A 26,426-nucleotide genomic window follows, 5' to 3' on the forward strand; every position below is an offset into this window, starting at 1 on the left:
TGTTAAAGCATGAGAGTTACGATCACCTTAGCGATAAGATCGCTTTGTGCAAGTGGGCCCTGGCTAATTTACTATTTAGTCATTTACTAACTTGCTTCCATAATTTCTTTACAGCAATACAATCTATAAATAAATGACCATATGTTTCAGTAACGTGACCACAACAGGTACAATAATCATAATCAGTTACCTTAATTTTCGCTAAGAATGAATTAGTTGAAAAACTTGTTACTGTTTAATGAAAGAATCCTACATAAAAGGAACGCAATTCAGTTTCAATAGTAGAATAATAGTTCGCTTCATGGTTTGTTTTAAAGTCGAAATCTGTAGGTAAAGACAAGTAACTGCTTCTAAATTCCTGGGTCTTTTAGGTTCTTCTATTACATTTTCTAAAAGCTGGGAATAAACGTAGTTAGTTATTCTTTTTGATCTTCAGAACATCCCTCAGACATTACTTGAAAGACCTTTGTGCGAACGTTCCTCATAGTATCACTCACCAGGGGACAGGTCCTACGTTTCTTAGTTTCATTGTATATGAGTGAGTGAGTATGGTCTTACGCCGCTTTTAGCAACATTCTAGCAATAACGCGACGGCAAACACCAGAAATGGACTTCACAAATTGTACCCATTTGGGGAATGGAATCCCTTCGGCTTGACGAACGAACTCTTTGACTACTACGCTACCCCATTGCCCCACTGATGAAACTCGAGTTGGCAACACAAGAAAGGACTAACATGTCAAACAGTATTTATTTTGACACAGTTGTGTCGAAGTACCATGGTTTCACGTTCCCATACAATCTTCTACAAAAACGCTTGCTACGACTCTTCCCCTTTCTCTTGCATTTGTCACTGTTGAAGTCGCTTGCGGGGCCGCACGATCTGCAGTCGCACCCCCGTCTCCTGTAACGGCAGCCCTTCACACAGTTGCCCCATGATTCCCACTGCTGAAACGCACAGTCTGAGCCGCATGCCTCCTTCTCCTTCCTCGACCCTGTACATTTCCGACCTGTCTGCCCACAGGTCCTGATCCGATTCCTCCATCCGCGTTTACAGTCTGACCACGCTGACCAGGCCGACCACACACCCTTCTGAGTCTCACGCCAGGCACGCAGATTGACCTTGGGCAGTTGACTGCATGACGTGAGGTCGTTCCTGTAACATTCATCATCAACATCAAAACCATTTCCATAATGACTATTTATAGGTGAAAACATTCTGCGTTGTTGGGTAGCACAGTGGTTAAAGCGTTCGCTTGTCACCTCTAAATCTGGGTTCTAAGTCCCACACGGATACCATATGTGAATCCCACCTGTGGATAGCCTAGTGGTTGTCACGCCAAACCCTGGGTTCTATTCCCCACGTGGGTACCATGTGTGAATCCCGCCGGTGGATAGCCTAGTGGTTAATGCGGTCGCTTGTCACACCAAATGTGAGTTCTATTCCCCAACATGGGTACCACATGTGAATCCAGCGTGTGGGTAGCCTACTGGTTAATGCGTCGCTTATCACGCCTAAATCTCAGTTCTATTCCCCACATGTGAATCCAGCGTGTGGGTAGCCTACTGGTTAATGCGTCGCTTATCACGCCTAAATCTCAGTTCTATTCCCCACATGTGAATCCAGCGTGTGGGTAGCCTACTGGTTAGTGCGTCGCTTGTCACGACCAAATCGGAGTTGGGACCCTAGGGGCACCATAATAATCACGAGAGTGGGTAGCTTAGTAGTTAATGCGTTCGCTTGACACGCAGAAATCCGGGTTCGATTACCAACATGGTTACCCTAAGTGCTTCGCATTGGTCTGAGACATGATACTGCCTAACTATTGTTACAGCAGCGCAAACCCGTCTCTCACTTACCATTATCACACAGTCTCAACAAAGTCTGCATCATATACATGTATATGATTATATTTCTAATACCTACATAAACAATGAAAGATACTCGTCATTTATGGTTTTTGCCAATGATTGTGCCTGAATGTTATATTTCATTGGTGAATGTCTCCGAACTTTGTAGAGAACTCACCCTGGTCCAGCGTTTCTGAAGGCATTAGGTTGGATATTCTTGGTCTTGATGTTGTCGCAGACCACACGGGACAGAGACGTGTGGTGGAGTTCAGTCAGCTGATCTGACGGAGGAAATCATTTGCAACAGGTCTTTGAAAGGCATTAAGAAGTGATACACATAAGGAAGAGAAAATATGGATGTCAACTTCTTTATTATGAGGAATACAATGTTTCGGAGTGATTCACCTGATGAAGGAGTAAGCATATACTCCGAAACATTGTAACCCGATGAAGGAATAAGCATATACTCCGAAACGTTGTCACCTGATGAAGGAGTAAGCATAAACTCCGAAACGTTGTCACCTGATGAAGGAGTAAGCATATACTCCGAAACGTTGTCGCCTGATGAAGGAGTAAGCATATACTCCGAAACGTTGTCGCCTGATGAAGGAGTAAGCATATACTAGAAAACGTTGTGTTCCTCATAATAAAGAAGTTGACATCAAGTCATCGTGAAGCAACACGGATTTACTGGTTAAGTTGCATCTGTAATATATAATATTACCTGGAACAACAGATATGCATACCTTGCGTAAATCCGACATACTCGTCATTGGTCTCATACCAGAATCTGTCACCGATCTTTAACAGCTCGAATTGACGGCCGACAATACAAGAGAAAGTGTTTCCCAACAGTCCGCCGTCAACAGGACGTTCTGATATGCCTCCAGAGAACAGATCAATGTCGTCGGGTGATCTGAAATACATAAACGTGTCCACTACATTTTACTACTTAAGTTGAAATATGACTTTAAAAGGGCATACAATTTCAAAACCTTGACTTTGCTGAATACTATCAATTGGTCCCTGGACCGCCTCCGTTGTCTAGTGGCAGAACGTCCGTCCGGAGAGCTGAAGGTCCGGGGTTCGATTCCCGGCCGCGTCACACCAAAAGAAATGATGGTACGTGTTGTTACCCTGCCTGGCGCTCGGCATTAAGGGGCTAAAACAAGAACTGGTCGGATTGGAATCAGGTTACTGTATCCGAGTGGGGTATTCATGTTTAACTGTGGCATTATCTCAGTGGGCAAGCAATATAAATTGGCATTAATCCGGACTAGCACACACACGCACACACACACGTGCATACACGTCGCTGTATTAGCGCAATAATCTTGGACGAGACGTTAAACCTCATTTCTTCTCACCTATTGGTCAATGTCATCGTCATGTCATGTCATCGGGTGCAGTACTGCAAATGTGACGTTAAAGCATAACTCTCTCACTAATGCTCAGTACCTGTACAGCAATTGTAGAGCAGCTGCAGCATCATCAGGATGATCCACAAGACCTCCAGGGCTGGTTTTAAAATCTTTAGCTTCTGGGAATCCACACCATCTTCGCCAAGCATTGTACCCTGGTAGGCCATGGTCGCGGCCACGTTGAATGTTTAAAGCCATCAAATCGAGACTGTTACCTTCATCATCTGGGAAGAGGAAGTCTGTAAGTTCAGGGGAGACGTGTCTGTCCACGGAATTGGCCCTATCGACCAGCAGCCCTCTTGTTAGCTCATTTACAGCAGCACCAGCAGTTGAAAGAATTATGGATGTGTTTCCAAATGAGTCTCTAAGTTGAAGATCTTTTTTACCCCTAAATCTCCTGTTTGGACGACTAAAGAAGGATCTTATCATAGAGTGGCCGAAGCGGTAGGCAGCTGTAGCAAAGGCATTGCGAATACTGGCATCAATACTGGCATTGTAAATATTAACAGGACCAGTCGATGGTCGGAGCCCAAACTTGGTGAGAAACTTTGGTGAGAGGACGAGGGGAAGGAAGTCGGCGTAGGAGATGTGCTGTATCATGGCTCCCAGAATCCTCCTGGTTTCCTGGAACAGCCGCTCATCATCCCAGTGTGGGTTGATACGTGCAAGCTTTCTGGCCACTCTGTTGTGTTCCCGCAGCCAGATGGTGTGCATACTTGCCAGAGACATGTGCTCGTCCACTCTCTCGTCACCTGGACACAGACAGTAGAAGACTAATCCTTACAAATGTCCAAACGTAGGGATAATTTTGGCGGCCATCTTGGATTTGGCGGCCATATAGGAAACATTATAGCAAAGTATCTAAAAAGGATTAAATGAAAGAGAAGTACCATGATGATAAAATGAGAAAGCTATATGAACTACTAAAGGCCTAATGCTTACAAATGTCCAAAAATAAGGATAATTGTGGCGGCCATCTTGGATTTGGCGGACATATCGGAAAACATTGTATGGTCCAAAAGCCATAAATGTTTGTACTTGGATGAAGAACCTTTGTACCAAATTTCATGTTTTTAACGCAAAGTGCACAATTTTGTCATTTGCCACTCCACTATGTAATATGATCCACCAATGTAGACGGAGTCATCGGGACTCTCTATCAGGCAGGTCATACTGACATGTAGTATTGCCAGGGTAACATCAATCGTCAACAATCAACATCAACACATCGTTAACATATCTCCAGAGAAAAAAGTGGTCATGTCTTCTTATGTGCCGTAATTCGCTGTGCAGAGTTGCGTCCCTTGGGCACGCCCGAAACCTATGATTGTTGGTTCGTATCCCGGTTCGCCCGACTTTGTTTCTAGGTTTGTCTCCACCATACCCGTGCTCGTGGTTTTCACCAAAGCGATGTACGTCTGAGACCTGCATCACTTCGGGCTTTCCTCTCACATTAAGCTGACAAGCCGTGATATAACTTGAATATTGTTCAAAGCGGCGTTAAACCAACTCATTCGATCGCTCTACCGAAACAGTAATTGGTATAGTAACAGGTTAGCCAGCTTACCACAGACATCAGCTAAAGATGTTCAAGAGCCACAACGGCAATACCACCGTATGATACATGATAATACCAATGAGAGCTACGTACCGGCCCTGAAACAGAAATTGGGTTGAGCGGAAGTGACACAGTCCGTCGCAGAGTTTCTTGGAAGCAGTTCCGGATTGTCAGATGATGTTCTCAGCAGTCCTGAAAGCATGAAAGTAGAATCAGTGCCATGCACTTCACAGAGAGATAGACATGCACTTCAGCAGCATGTCCCTTATACATTAACATAGCATCCTAGATCGCGAACGCTGGAGTAAAGAATATAAAGATTTCATTCGTGACAAAAATAGGTATTTAGGTGTTTATTAATTTGTCTTTTGCCAAGAACACACTTATATTATGAAGGACATGATAACCATCTGTGTGAATTTCATCAGAGGTGCCTAGAGGGACATTCTTCTTCTAGTGGCATGTTGTTCACATATAGACATAACACGACATTCACTGTCAATACATTTACGGACCGCCTCCGTGGTCTAGTGGTAGAGCGTCCGCCCGGAGAGCGGAAGGTTCGGGGTACGATCCCCGGCGGCGTCATATCAAAAGACGTTAAAAGATGGTACTTGTTGTTACCCTGTCTTGCGCTCGGCAATAAGGGGCAGTATACTGTGTCTGAGTGGGGTATTTAAGTTAAACTGCGGCATGGTATCTTAGTGTGCTAGCATTATAACTCGGCATCAGTCCGGACTACCAATAGCCACACAGACACACACACGTGCATGCACGTCGCTGTATAAGTGCAATAATTTTGGACGCGACGTTAAACCCGATTTCACCTCACCTCAGTACATTTACAGTTATTTTTGAAATCAGAAAACAGAAATCGCAGAATCGTTCATTTTGAGGAATATAACTGTGTCTTCGAAGCTCCACATTTAAACGGAAACTATTACATCTGATCTTTGAGATAAAGTCTGAAGTATATATGTACCTTAATAATGAGTGATGTGCTTATTGAGTTTCTTGTAGACCGCACTGTCGGTTTCTACTTGAAATATGTTGTTAGATTAAACGTTTAAAGAGAATAATCTGGTAGAGTTGGTGTGCCGTGAATTTATTTTGCTTGTCTGTTTGTTGTTTAACGCCGCGTTTCAGCTATATGACGGCGGTCTGTAAATAATCGAGTCTGGACCAGATAATCTAGTGATTGATATGACCACCAGATCCGCTATGTCACCAAACAAATCTAGAACGTCGCCCCCCCCCCCCCCCCCCCCCCCAAAATGTCCAGTTCCCACCCTTGCCGAACTAGGCTGGAATTACTGGGCTCGATCGTAGCGCCACCAGTGGCTATTACCAGTTATGATCCTTCTAAGCCAGTCAAGATGATCTGATCGATAATCAAGTTCTATATTGTGATAAAACGGGTCTTACATTCATCAAATCACGTGAGCGCCTTGATTAAAAACATGAAAAGATTTGGAAAATATCTGCTGACAACGAGTTGGTGGTGCACATGCTTTGCAAATCCTTCAATCGACCGAAATCTGCACGACAGTTTACGAACCGGATTTCGATTTCGGTGCGCGATTTTGATTGGACTATGCATAGACTCGTTAGTCCAGGCTAAATACCAGCCTAGTTTGGCAAGGATGGAAACTGGACTTTTATAGTCAGTTAACTCTTTTGCCTCGGGAAGATGGGTCTTCGCGAAAACACAGCCAGTGCTTGATGTATGACATACCTCCGGTGTCAGCTCGGAGTTCATGTTGTTCCTCTTCTGTGGAGCCATACACCTGCGATGCATCAATGTAAGCCGTCAGTTGGTTCATCTGCTCTGCTGGAACTACAAGAAGATGACAAAGTTGAGTCTGATCAAGGGCATACACCGCCGCCTGGGTGATATCAAGAAAGTTCCAACTCCTACTGAACACCTAGATCATCTTGGTGGAACCCATATTAGAAGTAGAAATAGAAGCACACATTTCACTAGTTCCCATGGATTTCGTATCACACTTTAACCACCCATGTCACGCTGAACATATTACATTCCAAACAACCAAGTCACGCTGAACATATTACGCTGCCACCACCCATGTCACACTGAACATATTACTCTCCCACCACCCATGTCACGCTGAACATATTACGCTGCCACCACCCATGTTACACTGAACATATTACTCTCGAACCACCAATGTCACACTGAACATATTACGCTGCCACCACCCACGTCACATTGAACATATTACACTCCCACCATCTATGTCACGCTGAACGCATTACACTCCCACCATCCATGTCACACTGAACATATTACACTCCCACCACACATGTCACGCTGAACGCTTGCACTCCCACCACCCATGTCACATTGAACGGATTACGCTGCCACCACCCATGTCACACTGAACATATTACACTCTTACCATCCATGTCACGCTGAACATTTAACACTGCCACCACCCATTTCACGCTGAACCTATTACACTCCTACCCCCCATGTCACGCTGAACGCATTACACTCCCACCCCATGTCACGCTGAACATATTACGCTGCCACCACCCATGTCACGCTGAACATATTACGCTGCCACCACCCATGTCACGCTGAACATATTACACACCCACCTGCCTATGACGCCCTGAACGTAACACCCACCACCCATGACACTCTGAACGTAGCGCCCACAAACAATGAATCTCCGATTTTGTACTCACTAATGTCACAGTTTGTGTTGGCCACTTGCACTGATCGGACAAAGTTGAGACATTTGCGGTTGAACCTTCGATCCCCTGGTGGCACGGCAATGTTGAAGCACTGATGTCTGGCAGATAAAAAGGGGAATTGGATTATTGGGTTCACATTTCTCACATTTCTGCATAGTTGGACAGAGAACCATGTGTGGATTCTCTGGACATAGCTCCTGTATCGTTGTACATCGTACTATAGCACGTCCCCAGAGACAAATATAACCTACTCCTGACGACGTGAGTAAGTCCTCGCCATAGCAGGAAAGCGCATAATAATCTTACACCACTTCTTGGTTTGTTTATACGAAATAAGACAATTGATTTGTCCATTTCTGAAAAGAAATATGCAATGTGTCACATATAATACCACCATGCAAATAGATCCTACATATTTAACTGTACAAGTGAACTGACTGTCTTTGGCATATGGTTTCCATTCTTACTTAAAATGTCTTTTAAGTGAAAGTTGAATCTTTTCTAAGTGCAAATATCTCGGAAACATTTTCTTGAAAGTAGTGTGTTCTGTCCTGCGTTATATTTTCCCTCTGGCTACAGGGACCTGTCAGTGAGATTCAAGGCTACAGCAACCCGTCAGTGAGATTCAAGGCTACGGCTACCTGTCAGTGAGATTCAAGGCTACAGGTACCCGTCAGTGAGATTCAAGGTTACAGCTACCCGTCAGTGAGATTCAAGGCTACGGCTACCTGTCAGTGAGATTCAAGGCTACAGCTACCTGTCAGTGAGATTCAAGGCTACGGCTACCTGTCAGTGAGATTCAAGGCTACATCAACCTGTCAGTGAGATTCAAGGCTACAGAAACCTGTCAATGAGATTCAAGGCTACAGCTACCTGTCAGTGAGATTCAAGGCGGCGGAGAGGGTCTCACGTTTGACGTCATCCTCACAACACGTTATGGCGGCTCCATCCGTGCCTGCAGTATCACAAGAGCTCACTATTAGGTATTTGATTCATAAAATTATGAAGACATCATGTACTCACATTCCAATTGTACGATAAATTATAATTGAAACTCACACTTTTGCTTTAAATTGTTTATATAATATTTACCTCAACATAAGGAAATGCGTTTTGTTTGACAAATATGTCGTTAAGTATTTGTCCTTTCCTGAAATTATACTGTTTCATTTAATCAAGCGGAAGGTGATTAACGTTCCCGTCCAGTTTAGGACATGTGAAAGAGAAGTTAGGGGGATCGGGGGTATTTCATTGATGGTGTTCTGGTCCATTCACTTAAGAATTGACTTCAATATTTTTTTGTCTTTTAAGGAAGTATTAACGTAAAACCGGTGTACAAACTGTAATTCTGCGTACTTTACACAAAGGCTGGACATCAGTTTTGACGTTTCCAATTCAATAAACTCAAAAGCAAATTGAAGTCATTTGGTAGAGAAATATGTGGGTGCATGTAGCAAGTCCCCAAACCCTTGTAACTTTAGCGAGGCGGTAAAAATGGTGGCTGGAAAAAAATTAAAATTGATACTATGGAAGGAACTCTCGAGTACATTCCCTTACAATCCCTTACCGGAAGATATCCTGTAAACTGCATCATTGGCGAACGTTTCACTAACTAATACAGTAAACTACGGTTATAAAAAACTCAAAGGGACCACTAATTTTAGTTCGTAATAACCGTAGTTCGTTATAAACATCATATATGCAACAAATGGCCAGGATTAAGGATAAGTTCGTTATATCGGTCAATAAGCGTGTTCGTTATAAACGTAGTTTACTGTAGTTACAATTTCAACTGACCTCGTTCAATAGGGGTATTGGTGATGTCATGATCCAGGAACTGACCCCACTGCATGACCATGTGTGTGACGTCACTCTGTGACGTGGCGTCGACGTCAGGTGTGTGCAGAGTGGTGCTTACTAGACGAGGACTTACAAGCGGGGTCCCATCACTTCCAGTGGTTCGCGGCGATGATATATCTGCAGTCATATGTGAGTGGGTGAGTTGGATATGACACCGCTTTGGACAGTATACAGTTATTGTACGACGTGTCAGCTTACTGTGAGAAGACACCTCAAAGAGATGCAGGTCTCAAACCTTTACCACTTCCATGAAATCCACCTAGAAACATACTTGGGGCGAACCGGGATTCGAAACCACAATCATAGGTTCCTGGCGTGCCCAAGGGACGCAACTCTGCACCGGGAATTGCGGCTCCTTAGATGATTTGGCCACCCTTGTCCTTAGTCATATGTGAAGTTCATTTACAGATTTTCTGTTATTATATGTTTTGTTGCTGTTGTTTAACGCCGTACTCAGCAATATTCAAGTGATACGACGCGGTCTGAAAACATCGAGTCTGGATCAGATAACCCAGTGATTGACATCATGAGCATCGATCCACGCAATTGGATACGATGACAAGCATCAGCCAAGTCAGCGAGCCTGACCCCCCGATCCTGTTAGTCGCCTCTTACGACAAGCATAGTCGCTTTTTACGGCAAGCCTGGGTTGCTGAAGACCTATTCTACCCCGGATCTTTACAGGTCCTGTTATTATATGATTTGAAGAGTCTAAATGAGGTTAACAAAACCTCCAAAATATTTTGAGGACTAGAGGCATGCACCTCAAGACCACCGGTGTATGAACAGATCGATGGCTTCATAACGATGTTATTTCCATTGCTCACCAGCTAATGAACGAAGAAATTCGTATGTCGTATTTCTTAATAGGCATGGCATGTGGCTGCAATGATTCACAATAACATTTTTTAAAATGTTGCCTGAAAATGATATGACTGAGCCTGTCTCAGTATCTTCAGAGTCTACATCCTTGCTCGTTAACAGCTGGATATCTGACATAATGACCAGAAGGGGATGACATTGCATCTGATGGAGAACGTCCTTTCCATGCAGGGACGTGAACTCAGCAGCTCGTGACGTGATACGTGGGAAAGGTAGCGAACTCCCCCCGTGTTGTCTTTGACAGGCATTTAGAAGTTGGAAGAACATGCATACGTGCCACTTTTTGTGGATAGCGACTTCTTTTATTCTTTGTCACCTGATGAAGGAGCAAGAAGTAGCTCTGAAACGTTGTGACACAGAATACAAGAAGTTGCTATCCAAGTTGGCAACGAGGTGGATCTCTGTTTTTTATAGTCTTCCCCGGATCAACTCTCCGGTTTAATATTAGCAAAAAATGGAGACACGTCTCCAGACGTTAAAAGAGAAGCTCTGTGAATGACAGTGCACATCCATTATGTTCGAGAAGGTACTAGAATCGTCTTCCGATATCGTTATATCGATATAATATTGTAATGACGGAGAGATACTTCTTGGTCCCTCTTGCTCCCCCTTGCTCCCCCTTGCTTCTTCTTTCCCCATGTATGTTATGAAGACGCTGAAACTGAACTTAAAAAGCCCCCATTAGAGGTTCTCACACATTACTCACACACACACACACACACACACACAACACACAGATAAACGAATTAAACCATGCATAGAACTCACCATCGTCATACTGTGGCAGAAGGAACCTCCTCATTGGGATAAAGCTCTTTCCCCAGTCAGGATGTCGGATGTTGTTACAGCTGCCGTCCGCTGACCGGAACATGTCGGTGTTGTTGCACACCATGGAGCTGCTGCAGCTGTCACTGACAACGTTGATTGACATTACTTACATATTAACAATCTTGCAACAGAAAAGAAACTAACAATACCCAGCTCACATGAATCTCTAAACACGTGTGGGGGCAGGGGTGGCCCAGTCGTCTGAGGCGCCGCCATTCGCAGTGCAGAGTTGTGTCCCTTGGGTATGCCAGAAACCTATGACTGTGGGTTTGAATCCCGGTTCGCCCCGATTCTGTTTTCAGGTTTGCCAGTACCATATCCGTGCTGGTGGGTTTCACAGAAAGTGGTAAACGTCTGAGACCTGCATCACTTCGGGTTTTCCTCCCACATTAAGCTGACACGCATCGATATAACTGGAATACTGTTAAAAGCGGCGTTAAACCAAACTCACCCACTCACTCACTCATTCTGCACATTGTGTATATTTGCATATACGCGTTCAGTAATGTGTGTATATTCACACCATAAGCAAATTTACACCGTGTATGGAGCAGGTGTAAATGTATATTTTCACAATTTGCACTATATGTATTGTCATGTAAAGGTTTATGCCAACGCCAGAGGACGATCTAATTAATATCGCGGATGATTTCCCGTTACCTTTCTGTATTCTAAAGTTGACGCTATTCAGTAAACATCAATACCAACTTTAATGTGGACACCCAGAGCAGGACGGACAGTGTTTTCTTTGGGTTTCAAGGCGTCAAAAAGTTAGAGATTAACTCCAACACATTTAATTTGTACACAAAAGTTTTGACTCCTTGAAACCAAAAGAAAACACCGTCCGCTGAACACTGTAAATGCGCATAAAAGTTGGCACTGTTGACAATTTGTTTGGTGATGGCAAAAGAACAGATATTAATTAGATCACCCTCTTACGTTGACATAAACGTTCACATTGCAACATATACACACAGTGCAAATTTACATTTTCATTTGCACCTGCTCCAGATACGATGCAAATTTGCTCCTGGTGTAAATATGCACACATGAGTAAACGCGTTCACATGACAAGTATACTCACGTATGCATTTCTACACACGTATGCACATATACACACTTATGTATAGAGGCGCACGATTCGCAGCATAAGACAATAACGGAATAGTGACCTGATCAAATTTGAGGAAAGTTAAATTCGGTGTTCAAGGGAATATGCCCTCGGGTTTCTTGAGAAGGGAACATCACGCAATTGCAGTGGCGTTTAGCATCATCCATGATCGACAGACGTTCACAGGGGCGTGAGCTTTTAATGTTGTCAACATACGCTGTACGCGTTAAATTAATCATATTATTTGGAAGAATACAATGCAAGGCCCTAATGAATGATGAAAGTGTATAATGATACCTGCACCGTAAATAAACTGATGTCCAAAAGAAACTTTACCAACTGAAAATATAAATTACAGACAAAGTATAATTTTTTTTTCGATGAAGTCTATCTAAAACACATAACCTAAATACAACAATAGTGTATGCAGAAAATGTTAATCGTCTGTTACATGTTTGCGAGATAACACGCGAAAAAATGAATAACACGCGCACCACGGACAACTGCAAATGCACGGGTATAAAACGATTGCAACGGCAAGTCAGACATCCACAGTGATAACAAAACACAAAAGAAATGCCACGACTCACAGTCGAACAACGTGAACGAGCCTTGGGTATGGTACAGGTGGGAGCCCATACTGCACGAACCTTCGGTTGCTCCGTGTTGCCGTTACCAACTTGATGCAACGTTACAGATAGACAGGGCGGACCTTTGACAGGCCAAGAACAGACAGACACAGGGTGACCACGCCCAATGATGACCGGTACTTGCATACCTTGCACCTCCGAAATCGCTTCCTGACAGTGACGTCATCGGCGATAAATGCCTTAGGTCACAGGGTTAGTCGACAGACAGTGGCCAGGAGACTCAGGGCTCATGGAATCAGGGCTTTTAGACCATACAGAGGACATCTATTGACAGCGCAACATCGTCGTCTGCGATTGAGATGGGCCCGGACTGTACGACGTTGGCAACGACGTGACTGGCAGAGGGTTGTCTTCACTGACGAAAGTCGATTCTGTATGTTTAAGGCTGATGGAAGACAACGTGTTTACCGCCGGAGGGGTGAACGAACGGCGGCGTGTTGCGTGCAGGAGGTCGTACCAGATGGTGGAGGGAGTGTCATGGTGTGGGGAGGGATCTGTGGGCAGGAGAGGACACCGCTGGTCATTTCTCCAACAGCAGCCACGTGGTGTCATTTATTAGCATGACAACGCTAGGGCCCATACAGCCAGAATTGTCACTAACTTCCTCGCAGCCAACAAGGTCAACGTCCTGCCGTGGCCTGCACGCTCACCCGACATGTCCCCCATAGAACACCTCTGGGACTTGATGGATCGTTGTGTTCGACAACGAACACACTCTCCAGCCAACCGGCAAGAACTGATCTTGGCCCTCCAAGAAGAATGGCGTCAAATCCCACGTGACCTCATCAGAGGACTGACTTTTTCTGTGCGTCGAAGAGTTTTTGCGTGTATTGAGGCATTTGGTGATCCCCCCTTCTACTACTGACTTGTTACTGAACGTGACCGATTGTTTATGTACTCTGCCTATTGTCCATGATTCTGAAAGCTCGAGTTTTGTACCACACCCTACTTTGGGGGGCTCTGACGTCATTCTCGTTCGCGGTATGATTGTCATTTTCAGTGTTGATTATCTTGATATATTGATCTTCTCAATACACTTTACTTCATGCATGTATGTTTTGTTGTTTTTGTGCAAGAATGATTTCAAACTCTGGTAAAGTTTCTTTTGGACGTCAGTTTATATGACGTCAACGCCAGAGAAAAACCAGTCTCGATTATCTGACGTAACAGATTCCAATGGGCGTACAAGGCGAAATAGCAAGGACAATTATATGAATACCTGAAAACCATTGATGACACCATGTGTTCGCGGAAACATAGCCTGCTCTACACGTAGCACCCGTCACTCATACAATTTGCATGAAAATGTGAGTGTGTGTTGCCTGACGCTGCACAGCAGTAGTCCTGCCATGCGGCGGCGGTCCGTGAACAAACCAGACAATTACGTGGTGTACCCGGATATCTACAGACGCGATAGCGCTTTTACTTGTTGTTCAAAATAAAAACGAGACGTTAATTACGACTGCTCTGTACGGCGCAAAGAATTAAACAGTTTCCGAAGTTTCAATAGTGTAGATAGCAATTATATTTGCTCCAAGCCTATACGCTACACCCAGGCAATACTGAGATAAACCCTCCTCTCCAGTTTATCATGTGATGCAACTCTTGAAGGAGGTATGAGAGTCACTATGTCTGCAGCTATCTACGAAAGCGTAATTGTGGCATTTTGGTAGGATCAATTTATTTTTTCAAATCGAAATACTTTGTTATTTAAATTTATTTCTCGAAATTTCGAGTTCTTTCTCGTTACTTCGAGTTATTTCTCGTTAAATTATTTTGTCATTTCAAGTTTAACTCAAAAACTCGAATTTTCGATTTTTTCCTGGTTATATCAATTATTTTCTTGTAAATAAACATGAAATAACGAGAAAATAAAATTATCTTATTTACGAAACAAAAACTCGAAGTAACGAGAAAATAACTGAAATTACGAAAATATAATCGAAATAATAAGAAAAAAACTCGAAATTTGGAGAAAATAAACATATAATTGAAACACTAGGGGGCTTTCTTAGCTATCAAGTCACACAATAATAAAATGTATTTCTTTGAACCCTTTATACTCAAATGACGTTTCGTCGCTCACTTCACAACAAGGGGCTTGTTCTTGTACACAGGTCGGGTGCAGCATGTTACAAAAGTGAGTAGATTCTTCCAGTCGAGCAAACCAGCTTTGAGAATGTACTTCCCGGTTGCAAAACGCTCCAGCAATTATGACTCATTCAAGTTTGAGACCTTGTCTAAGTTAAGGTGATTTATTATGGGTAAAAATACTTACTTTGCTGTGGCTGACGCAGGCCGTGCGTTCAGGGATATTTTCGCGAGAAGTTTCTCCCTGTATATCTTACCAAGGCTTATTGCTTTTGGCTTTGTTGACGTGAACACCGCATGTTGTTCCGACGTGGACATCCCACCGAGCCGGTCAACACCTACAACGTTGACACTGCTAATGTTAAACGTCATACTCTTGCTCCCTCAAAGGAACCACCGACGGTGGTATATGAGTTATATTTTACACATAAATATATACAAACTACAACAAGATAGCATGTACATGTTTCAGAAATCGTGACAAGGTTTTCAGGCCATGTATCGTATAATTCCCAACAAGCTTCTTATGTTTTGACATGTTAGGCCATTAATAATAATAATAAGCACTGATAAATGAAGAACGTTCATTCGCCAGTGCTTTACATCTGTTTAAAGTAATGGAACTCGTCGCCAATAAGGAATTATAGAAACCTTAAGAAGAATAGTTAAAATCACTTCTCCAGGACTGCAGAAACTTATCCTATAAAATTAGAACCACTTTTATCAGTAACATATATACGTGGGGAGAGTTGTATACATGCTTGGGTTGAACCTTGTTTTGTCATTACATGTGGGATGGTGGCTTTCAACATTGTGGTAAGGTCTACGACCAGTGTCATCTTGACATTTTATGACACATTTAGGTGAAACTCCCTTGTATAACAGAATAACTAAAAATACCGAAAACTTCATCAAAGAGTACAATCGGTTACACCGCGCACCAGGTACACGTTGACTAAATGTACATTACATAAAGACTTGAAGTCGATCTACAAGCTACAGGCTACAGGCTACAGGCTAGCGAGGCATTTCAAATAATCTATACAATGTAGAATTTCCCTACAAACATATCTGCACTCAAGCTCTCATGAGTGTTCTCAGAATGTACGCGATAATATTGTTTTGAATATGAATAGTTTTCCGAAGCTAGGATGTCTGCGAAAAACAAGAAATATAGATTGCTATCAAATCAATTCCAAATAAAATGAACCATGTGAACCGTGTGTTTTAAGTGATTGACTGTTCACCATAAGGGATGATATCGCCAATAATACTCGTCTTGTAGGCATTGTTTTAGATGTCACAAATTTGATTGTTGATTTGTTTTTTGTTTAACGCCGCACTCAGAAATATTCCAGCTATATGCCAGCGGTCTGTAAATAATCGAATCTGGACCAGACAATCCTGTGATTGATATCATGAGCATCGATCCACTCAATTGGAATACGATAACATGCATCAACCAAGTCAGCGAACCTGACCAACCAATCCCGTTATTCGCCTCTTACGAGAAGCATGGGTTGCTGAAGACCAATTCTAACCCGAATCTTCACGTTCATATGTAAGTAAGTGCGCTGGTGCGAAGTCCTGGCGAAACATCTCAAACAAAGCGCTTCCTGGTCGAAAGTCGTTTTTGAAGTTTTTAAAGGGTGACATTCACATTTGCGTTCAGGCCAGCCAAGCGAATCGCGGAAAGATTATATGTGTGCTATAAAACACGTTGTACTATTGTATACTTATATACAGAACCTTCTACCGGGGTTATTATTGAAACATATCTTTCGGACAGCTTTATCCGGAAGGGGGGACCAAACAGATTCTGGGGATCCATGTGTGTGTATGTGTGTGCGCGTGCGTGCGTGCGTGCGTGCGTGCGTGCGTGCGTGCGTGCGTGTGTTGCTTGTACTCGTCCTGACTAACGCCGAGTTTATAGTGCTAACCCACTACTGAGATAGGGCAAGATCTTTGCACTTTTAGCGACGTGCATGTGTGTGTGTGCGTGTGTGGCTGCTCGTACTAGTCTTGACTAATGTCTTTGCTAGCGCACTGAGATACCATTCCGCAGTTTTAACATTAATACTCCACTTAGACATAGTATACTGACTCCGAGCCGACCAGTCGCCAGGCAGGCATGGTAACAACAAGTACCATATTTTAACGTCTTTTGATATGATGCGGCGGGCGTTCGAAACCCCCGACCTACCGTTCTCCGGGCAGACACTTTACCACTAGACCACGGAGACTAAGACTATTAAGACTACAGTAGGAAATTCTACCTGAAGATTTCATGAATATTGACTCTTTTGTAAGACATCAAAGATTATTGGTTTTGACAATGTTAATGTAAGGAAGAGAGTTGACGGATGTCAACTTCTTTATTATGAGGAACACAACGTTTCGAAGTACATGTATATGCTTACTCCTTCATCATTCGCCTGATGAAGGAGTAAGCATATACTCCGAAACGCCATGTTCCTCCTGATAAAGAAGTTGACATCAATAAATTCTCTTCCTTATGTGTATCACTTCTCAGAACCTTTCAAAGACTTATATTAGTGTAGACAGTTAACAAATAAAATGCTTTAAACAGAGACATGCTCCTGTGAGAAATATGATTGAAAAATAGCATTGATTATTCGCCTGTATTCACATTGTATCTAATAATAATCTACTCTGGTTATTATCCGGTTGTTATGGTAACTATTATCCTTTAGGATGGGCGTACATATACTGTATGGTGGTGTGTGTTTACTTACCAGACTCCAGAAACTGCTGGTCTTTCTGTGTTTCAGCGAAAGCCGTCTCCGCAGCAGTTGTTGTGGCTGCTACGGTCTGTCCCATGGTCATGGCGACCACCACGAGGAGTAGGAACCTTGGCTGCATGTCTGGAGAGAAATACTTCGAGAATACATACCTGACAATGGCTTATACTCATATATATATACATAGTGACTCGGGACTGGATGCAGCCATGCATAAGGTCTAGACACTCATCTTTTGTCGTGGAATCAGTCCTTGACAAACTGTATTACAGAGAGTATGAGTTTAGTTTGGAGAATTCGGTGCATACACGAGGATCACAGCGGAACGGAATTGATAAAAAATATCAATAATAAACACACACGGTTCTTTAACGAAACAAACATATACCTCTAATTGAGAGCACAAGACATGTCGTGCATTTCCTGATTGAAAACCAGTTACATCTTCCTCAATGTAACATATATCTCTCGTTGTGAACACAATACACGTCCTGTGTTTCGTGAATGAAAGCTAATTACGTGTTTCGTTGCTCTACAACGTAACATAGATCTCTCGTTGTGAACGCAATACACGTCATGTGTTTCGTGATTGAAAGCTAATTACGTGTTTCGTTGCTCTACAATGTCACATAGATCTCTCGTTGTGAACACAATACACGTCATGTGTTCCGTGATTGAAAGCTAATTACGTGTTTCGTTGCTCTACAATGTCACATATATCTCTCGTTGTGAACACAATACACGTCATGTGTTTCGTGAATGAAAGCTAATTACGTGTTTCGATGCTCTACAATATAACATATGTCTCTCGTTCAGTATACAATGCAGTTTTTCTCTAAAAAGAACATATATATCTCACTTTGAGAACTTAATATATGCACACTGTCCAAGAAAGAAACATTTATAAATGTACGAAATTGACATTGATTAACCAAAACCAAACTCTTGATTGTTTCTTCGTCAAAGCAACTTCGTAGGCCACACTACGTTATTATGTTTCATAATTCTGTTTCATTTGCAAGTGACCCGAGAAGATACGGGGTAATATAGGCCTTCAGCAACTCATTCTTGCCGTAAAAGCCGACTATGCTTGTTATAAGAGGCAACTAACGGGATCGAGTGGCCAGGCTCGCTGACATGGTTGATTGCATGTCATCGGATCCCAACTGCGTGGATCGATGCTCATGATATCAATCCATCACTGGATTGTCTTGTCCAGCCACGTGCTTGCCTTAGTTGCCAGGAGATGTGGTCTTTGGTAAGAATTACCGATTTTCCAGACATATTTTCAATTTACTGGGTTTCACTAAAGTTGTAAATGTCTACGACTTTCGCTAGTTTTCGCGATGTGATAATCCGTAGCATTGTTAAATGCGATGTTACATCCCAACTCACTACAATTAGTAGGTCAGTGAGTTGGAGGTTACGCCGCTTTTTGGCAATATTCCACCCATATCACGCTCGGGACACTAGAAATGGCTTCACACATGTGTAAATTCGAACCCGGGCATTCGGCGTGAAGAGCAAACGCTTTAACCACTAAGCTACCTCAGCGCCCCTCAACTTACTTTCAAACGAGAGCAAAATGACAGTGATACTGTACCTTTCGTGATACCCTCTCCAGTTACATGACTTACCACACAGCTCACACCTTTATAAACCAAGACGCGGGGAATTATTTACCTCCACGCGCTTGTCTCTGATAGGCTGAGCAGCTTCTCCGCATCTTATGATATTGCAAACACGTGAGCGGGATGGATCTTCCTGATTCAGTGTATTCATTGACAGTCCCTTGTATCCATAGAGCAGGAAGTAGGTTACATGTGATTGTGCACACGTATGTGTGGAACACAGTTCCGGATATAATCAGTAAAATAATCAAACAATTGTTTCACTTGTAAAATGATTATTGATTACATTTGGGAGCGGGGGATGAAATATGACAGGTAGTTATGCAATATGTACTCAGAGCTAGAAATATATTATCTCATTGTTTGTACTTTCTGTAATATTAACAGCTCGCCTTATCCTCACGCGGGTAGCCCAGTGGTTAAAGCGTTCGCTCGTCACGCCGAAGATCCGGGTTCGATTCCCGACATGGGTACAATGTGTGAAGCCCATTTCTGGTGTCCCCCCGCCGTGATATTGCTGTAATATTGCCAAAAGCGGCGTAAAACCATACTCACTCACATTATCCTCACATGACATCGATATTTGAACACATTTTACATTCGCTACAAACATGTTCAACAAACTTATACTGTTATTTCAGCACCTGCACAGTTGTCATGGTTGAAAAAGAACAAATTGATCATATATAGTCTGTGTTTGTTATTTACTAAAATTGGTTAAATTAATTGTGGTCACAATGATTGAATATGCAGGATATACAAAATAACCTAATCGTAGATTTGCAACAAGTTAGTCAAGTTGGTCATTTTTATACATTATAACGATCCAGTTTAACGGCAAAAATCGTCAGCTGAGTATTGAATGCAACGTTGTGCTCATGTTAACCAGACCCAGAGCAGATCATAATGACAGGGGTTACTCCACATTGGGTCGGATCCGTGAAGATTCCGGGTTAGAATAGGTTTTCATCAACCCATGCTTGCCGTTAGAGGCGACTATGCTTGTAGTAAGAGGCGACTAACTGGATCGGATGGTCAGGCTCAATGACTTGGTTGATACATGTCATCGTATCCCAATTGCGTGGATCGATGCACGTCATTTGAATCATTGGATTGTCTTGTCCAGACTCGATTATTTACAGACCGCCGTTATCTTGCTTGAATATTGCTGAGTGTGCCGATAAACAACAAACAAACTAATGACATGGGATTAAAGAACGTTACTCTGCCTATGAATTACGGCGCTGACTATCATGATAGAATCCCCCCTCTCCTGGTACACCAGGGACTGAGTGAATTTGGTTTAACGACGCTTTGAACAGTATTCCAGTTATATCACGGCGTGCTAGTACAATAACTTTGTCCGGTGCCATGGCAGGAGAAAAGCCATTTTGATATATAATAGTATTGCTACGGTGTCTGGAGTCTCTTACTCTTTCACGGTTTCAGTTTTCGATATACCACGGCTGGGGTTACGGATCGACAGAAGGTGTGCACTGCAGGGCTCCCAACGCAGTTCTACATCGCCGATTGTCTGAACAAATTTTCAAAATCTGTAAACTGATTACTTCCTGAATCACATACCTCCAAATACGTATGGAGCCACGGATGGTCTCGTCGTCTGAGGCGCCGCAATTCGCTGTGCAGAGTTGCGTCCCTTGGGCACGCCAGAAACCTACGATTGTGGGTTCGAATCACGGTTCGTCCCATTTATGTTTCTAGGTTTGTCAGCAATATACCTGTCCTAGTGGGATCACCAAAGTGGTAAACGTCTGAGACCTGCCTTACTTGTGGGTTTCCTCCCACTTTAAGCTGACACACTGTGATATAACTGGAATACTGTTAAAATCAAACTCACTCCAAATACGTTTACTGTATATCATCGAAATTAAAATGATTCCAGATCCTGGGCCCCGGACCCCTTTTGTTTTGTAAGTAACTTCAAGAAACAAATAAATTGACTAAACTATTAAAAAATAATAAGAAGTTGAACGGAATAGACGATATAGTACCGCAGCTGAAACTTTAAATCGATACTGTTACTGTTTACTTCCTTAATGATAAAAATCTTTCTGATTTGTTGAGATTCATGTTTGTATTAGATGCATTTAAACATCTTACGAGCATTTTCAAGCAGAGTGACAGTACTGGCGCGTACCTGCTCAAATGTTGTTGTTTTTATTTACAATCGACGTCAGTAGACTATTCGGAGACGTTATGGTCACTATCACAACAAAGGGAAATACTTACGAATTATTATGCCCTTACATTCGTGTGAGGGTGTCAATACGCTGAATTTCTTGTTTCGTCCAATCAACAACATCAAAAGAATATGAAAGGGCGGATACAGCATCAATATGTGTGGCTTTGGTTTCATTACGAGCGTTCAGTTCTGAACCCTAGAAGTCTTTCCTTGATATGGGCATTCTGGAGTTTGTCCCTAACCTGCATTCCCAAGTGCGTGTAGGCCTGACCTTCCACGAGATGGTCAATAACTCCAGCCCCAAGTAAACTGACTGATCCTCCCTCTTCTACCTTGCCACGTTTCAGATGAAGAATGTTTCATTTGCCAAGTCCAAAAGACATGCAGATGTAATTAGAAATTAGACTCGACAAGGAGAATCTGGGTTTTTTTCAGTGTGGATCCTCCATTGGCAATACGTTCAAGGTCATCCATGTAAAGGTGGTGAGTATGGGGTGTTGGGGATCTGTGCTGAGGAGGTCCCGGATTATTATGTACAAATTAAAATTAAAATGCAGCAGAGAGGGTTTGGGTGATCCTAGCACATTTAGGCTGGTTAGGCTCATTATTATTATTATTAGTAGTAGTAGTAGTAGTAGTATTAAAGATATGACCTCTGTTGCGCGTGTGTGAGGTTTATATATGTAAGAACCGGGTGTTTGACATGCGACCAGACTTAACAGAAAACACAATTTACATCTTCTTTTCATTTACATTAATGTTTAACGTAGAACCCATTTTGAAGTTCAGAGGTATTGTTGGTGCAGATGCTCAAGGCGTTTACGTCTCAACAACTTGGCATTCGTTATAATGAGTATTTGTACATATGTTTGTGGACCGGGAAGTGGATGTGTCACATTTACCTGCTATGTCAGAACTACAAGCTGCCTCGATTCCACGTAACAATCAGTTCCAGGATGTGCACCTGTACAGGTAGTTATTGAAAAGACATTGTATCAACCCAGCCACATGCCCACATTCAAATAATTGTTCGCATGTATTCATTTTGGCGATTGAATGAAATCCGGGAGTAAACGCGACGGTGTTTAACGATCATTTCTGTATCACTGGTAGGGGTGCAATGATACACTGGTGCATACCGAATTATCATGTCACGATACGATACACGATAAAAAAATTCTGTATCGATACAAGAAGATACACTTGCTAAAGTATAATTATTGTTCTTCCTGTCTTCACAACGAGGAAGAAGTTGTGGTCCAATGATGCATCAGGCTTCTCGGGGACATCATAGAGTGGGATAAAAACTTTTTTGGTACGCCTTTTTTTTTCAGCAATTCTAAATTATACTTTTTTTAAGGTACTTTTGGAACGGAATTATACCTTAAACATATAACAATTGCAAAATTCCTTGTGGCCATGGCACAATTTCGCTGCAGTTCCCATGGTCTCAGAATAGAAACCGGCAGGTATTTTAATATTTCTAAAGATGAAAGGACGAGCACTCTTTGTAATGAAGGTTACGTCGAAGATGAATACCATTTTTTGATGGTTTGCGTCTGGTATAAAACACTGTGTGAGAAGTATTCCTACTAAATATTTAAATACTATTTATTTATCAATATATGGTCGTTATCATTCCATTCATATCCTATGAACTAGTGCCCTGTATATAAACAAGAGCGTAGTAGACTAGATACCTGCGCTAAGGCAGCAAACGGCGAGTTCCAGTTTGGATTAAGACATTCCATTGAGAGGTAACTGCCTGCATTAGTTGAACAGTCAAAGCTGTTGAAGAAGAGGGACGGGGAGCAATGTCCGTGACATTGATGGAATATTGCTGAAGGCGGCGTAAAACCATACTCATTCACTCCCTCAAACTCGAGCCTTAGCATCACGACCAGCCGCACAATGTACTGTGGGTCGTTCTGTTTCTAGAATAGATAATGGGTAGCCTAGTGGTTAAAGCGTTCGCTCATCACGCCGAAGACCCGGGTTCGATTTCCGACATGGGTACAATGTGTGAAGCCCATTGCTGGTGTCCCCCGGCGTGATATTGCTGGAATATTGCTAAAAGCGGCGTAAAATCAAACTCACTCACTCACTCACTCATTCCAGGAAATAGAGTATCGGCTGCATTGGGGGGCGATAAATAGATATATACTTAAATATAGTATTGTTTTCAGTACATGTATATGAACATGTGTTGTAAGGTATGTTGATATACAACTGTTATTCCACCATGACACCAGCACAAGTATATGAACATATGTTATAGTATATATTGATATACAGCCGTTATTCCACCAGGAGTACAGTACAAGTATATGAACTTGTGTCATAGTGTATATTGATATACAGCCGTTTTTCCAGCAACAGTACAGTACAAGTATATGAACATGTGTTATGGGTATGTTGATATACAGCCGTTATTCCACCAGGAGTACAGTACAAGTATATGAACATGTGTTATAGGGTATGTTGATATACAGCCGTTATTCCACCAGGAGTACAGTACAAGTATATGAACATGTGTTAAAGGGTATGTTGATATACAGCCGTTATTCCAGCAACAGTACAGGTCAAGTATATGATCATGTGTTATAGGGTATGTTGATATACAGCCGTTATTCCACCACGAGTACAGTACAAGTATATGAAAATGTGTTATAGTGTATGTTGATATACAGCCGTTATTCCACCAGGACTACAGTACAAGTATATGAACATGTGCTATAGTGTATGTTGATATACAGCCGTTATTCCACCAGGAGTACAGTACTAGTATATGAACATGTGCTATAGTGTATGTTGATAAACAGCCGTTATTCCACCAAGAGTACAGAACAAGTACTAGTATATGAACATGTGTTATAGTGTATGTTGATATATATACAGCCGTTATTCCACCAGGAGAACAGTACAAGTATATGAACTTGTGTCATAGTGTATATTGATATACAGACGTTTTTTCACCAACAGTACAGGTCAAGTATATGATCATGTGTTATAGTGTATGTTGATATACAGCCGTTATTCCACAAGGGGTACAGTACTAGTATATGAACATGTGCTATAGTGTATGTTGATATACAGCCGTTATTCCACCAGGAGTACAGTACTAGTATATGAACATGTGCTATAGTGTATGTTGATATACAGCCGTTATTCCACCAGGAGTACAGTACAAGTATATGAACATGTGCTATAGTGTATGTTGATATACAGCCGTTATTCCACCAGGAGTACAGTACTAGTATATAAACATGTGTTATAGTGTATCATGATATACAGCCGTTATTCCACCAGGAGTACAGTACAAGTATATGAACTTGTGTCATAGTGTATATTGATATACAGCCGTTTTTTTCAGCAACAGTACAGTACAAGTATATGAACATGTGTTATAGGGTATGTTGATATACAGCCGTTATTCCACCAGGAGAACAGTACAAGTATATGAACATGTGTTATAGGATATATCGATATACAGCCGTTATTCCACCAGGAGAACAGTACAAGTATATGAACATGTGTTATAGGGTATGTTGATATACAGCCGTTATTCCACCAGGAGTACAGTACAAGTATATGAACATGTGTTATAGGGTATGTTGATATACAGCCGTTATTCCACCAGGAGTACAGTACAAGTATAAGAACTTGTGTCATAGTGTATATTGATATACAGCCGTTTTTTTCAGCAACAGTACAGTACAAGTATATGAACATGGTTTATAGGGTATGTTGATATACAGCCGTTATTCCACCAGGAGAACAGTACAAGTATATGAACATGTGTTATAGGGTGTGTTGATATACAGCCGTTATTCACCAGAAGTACAGTACAAGTATATGAACATGTGTTATAGGGTATGTTGATATACAGCCGTTATTCCACCGGGAGTACAGTACAAGTATATGAACATGTGTTATAGGATATATTGATATACAGCCGTTATTCCACCAGGAGTACAGTACAAGTATATGAACATGTGTTAAAAGGTATGTTGATATACAGCCGTTATTCCAGCAACAGTACAGGTCAAGTATATGATCATGTGTTATAGTGTATGTTGATATACAGCCGTTATTCCACCAGGAGTACAGTACAAGTATATGAACATGTGTTATGGGTATGTTGATATACAGCCGTTATTCCACCAGGAGTACAGTACAAGTATATGAACATGTGTTATGGGTATGTTGATATACAGCCGTTATTCCACCAGGAGTACAGTACAAGTATATGCACATGTGTTATAGGGTATGTTGATATACAGCCGTTATTCCACCAGGAGTACAGTACAAGTATATGAACATGTGTTAAAGGGTATGTTGATATACAGCCGTTATTCACCAGAAAACAAAAACGAAAAGAATGCAACGAATGTAGTCCCGTTAAGGTGAAGGTTCACAATGACACCAATAAAATGCCCAGAATGCCTGAAATATATATTGTGCACACTGTGCTGATATCTAACGTGTGCATCGACATGTTCCCCCCCTGGGAAAATAACAGTATCTATGCTTTATTTGAATATAGCAATTTCACAAAAAATACGTTAGAAATAACTTGAATTTATGCACGAGAACAGAAGAGAAATTTATTTTTCTCAGGACGAGAACCCCGGCATATATGAGGTACAAAACACAGACCCCTTCTCGATTCTGGATTAGAATAGGTCCCAAGCTACTTGTGGTGGTCATAAGGGGTGACTTGTTGGATCGGGTGGTCAGGCTCTGTGACTGGGTTGATGGTGTGGTCGGCGTGGATCGTTGCTCACATTATCAATCACAGGGTTGCCTGATTGACTTGATTATATGCAGGCCGCCGTCATATAGCTGGTATATTAC

The 26,426-nt window shown here is 42.1% G+C and overlaps 1 protein-coding gene across 3 annotated transcripts; it reads right to left on the reverse strand.

Moving 5' to 3' along the window:
* Positions 1-732: 732 nt before the first annotated feature.
* On the reverse strand, positions 733-19,394 carry LOC139442006 (salivary peroxidase/catechol oxidase-like). Of its 3 annotated transcripts, none has more exons than XM_071222759.1 (13): positions 19,339-19,394; positions 17,730-17,858; positions 15,161-15,311; positions 11,062-11,204; positions 9,349-9,528; positions 8,425-8,506; positions 7,543-7,649; positions 6,566-6,667; positions 4,924-5,022; positions 3,310-4,024; positions 2,598-2,767; positions 2,030-2,132; positions 733-1,156 (listed from the first exon to the last, which is right to left on the reverse strand). In XM_071222759.1, exons 2-13 carry the CDS (start codon positions 17,854-17,856, stop codon positions 751-753), a joined length of 2,385 nt encoding a protein of 794 aa, XP_071078860.1. In that variant the 5' UTR covers positions 17,857-17,858; positions 19,339-19,394; the 3' UTR covers positions 733-750. The 3 variants fall into 3 exon arrangements, with proteins under 3 accessions (XP_071078860.1, XP_071078861.1, XP_071078859.1); XM_071222760.1 differs by having other exon boundaries at positions 11,062-11,198; positions 19,304-19,348; XM_071222758.1 differs by having other exon boundaries at positions 19,304-19,348.
* Positions 19,395-26,426: the final 7,032 nt, after the last annotated feature.

Source organism: Haliotis cracherodii, unplaced genomic scaffold (assembly GCF_022045235.1).
Source record: "Haliotis cracherodii isolate W230 unplaced genomic scaffold, xgHalCrac1.p SCAF_5, whole genome shotgun sequence".
NCBI classification, from domain to species: domain Eukaryota; kingdom Metazoa; phylum Mollusca; class Gastropoda; order Lepetellida; family Haliotidae; genus Haliotis; species Haliotis cracherodii.

Excerpts from the sequence above, each read along its gene's own strand:
- LOC139442006 (XM_071222759.1), bottom strand. The coding sequence starts at position 17,856 with ATGCAGCCAAGGTTCCTACTCCTCGTGGTGGTCGCCATGACCATGGGA. Across the intron at positions 7,650-8,424 it reads GCCTTGAATCTCACTGACAG|ACATCAGTGCTTCAACATTG; the intron begins GTAGCTGTAGCC and ends TTTATCTGCCAG. Across the intron at positions 2,768-3,309 it reads GCTCTACAATTGCTGTACAG|ATCACCCGACGACATTGATC; the intron begins GTACTGAGCATT and ends TATGTATTTCAG.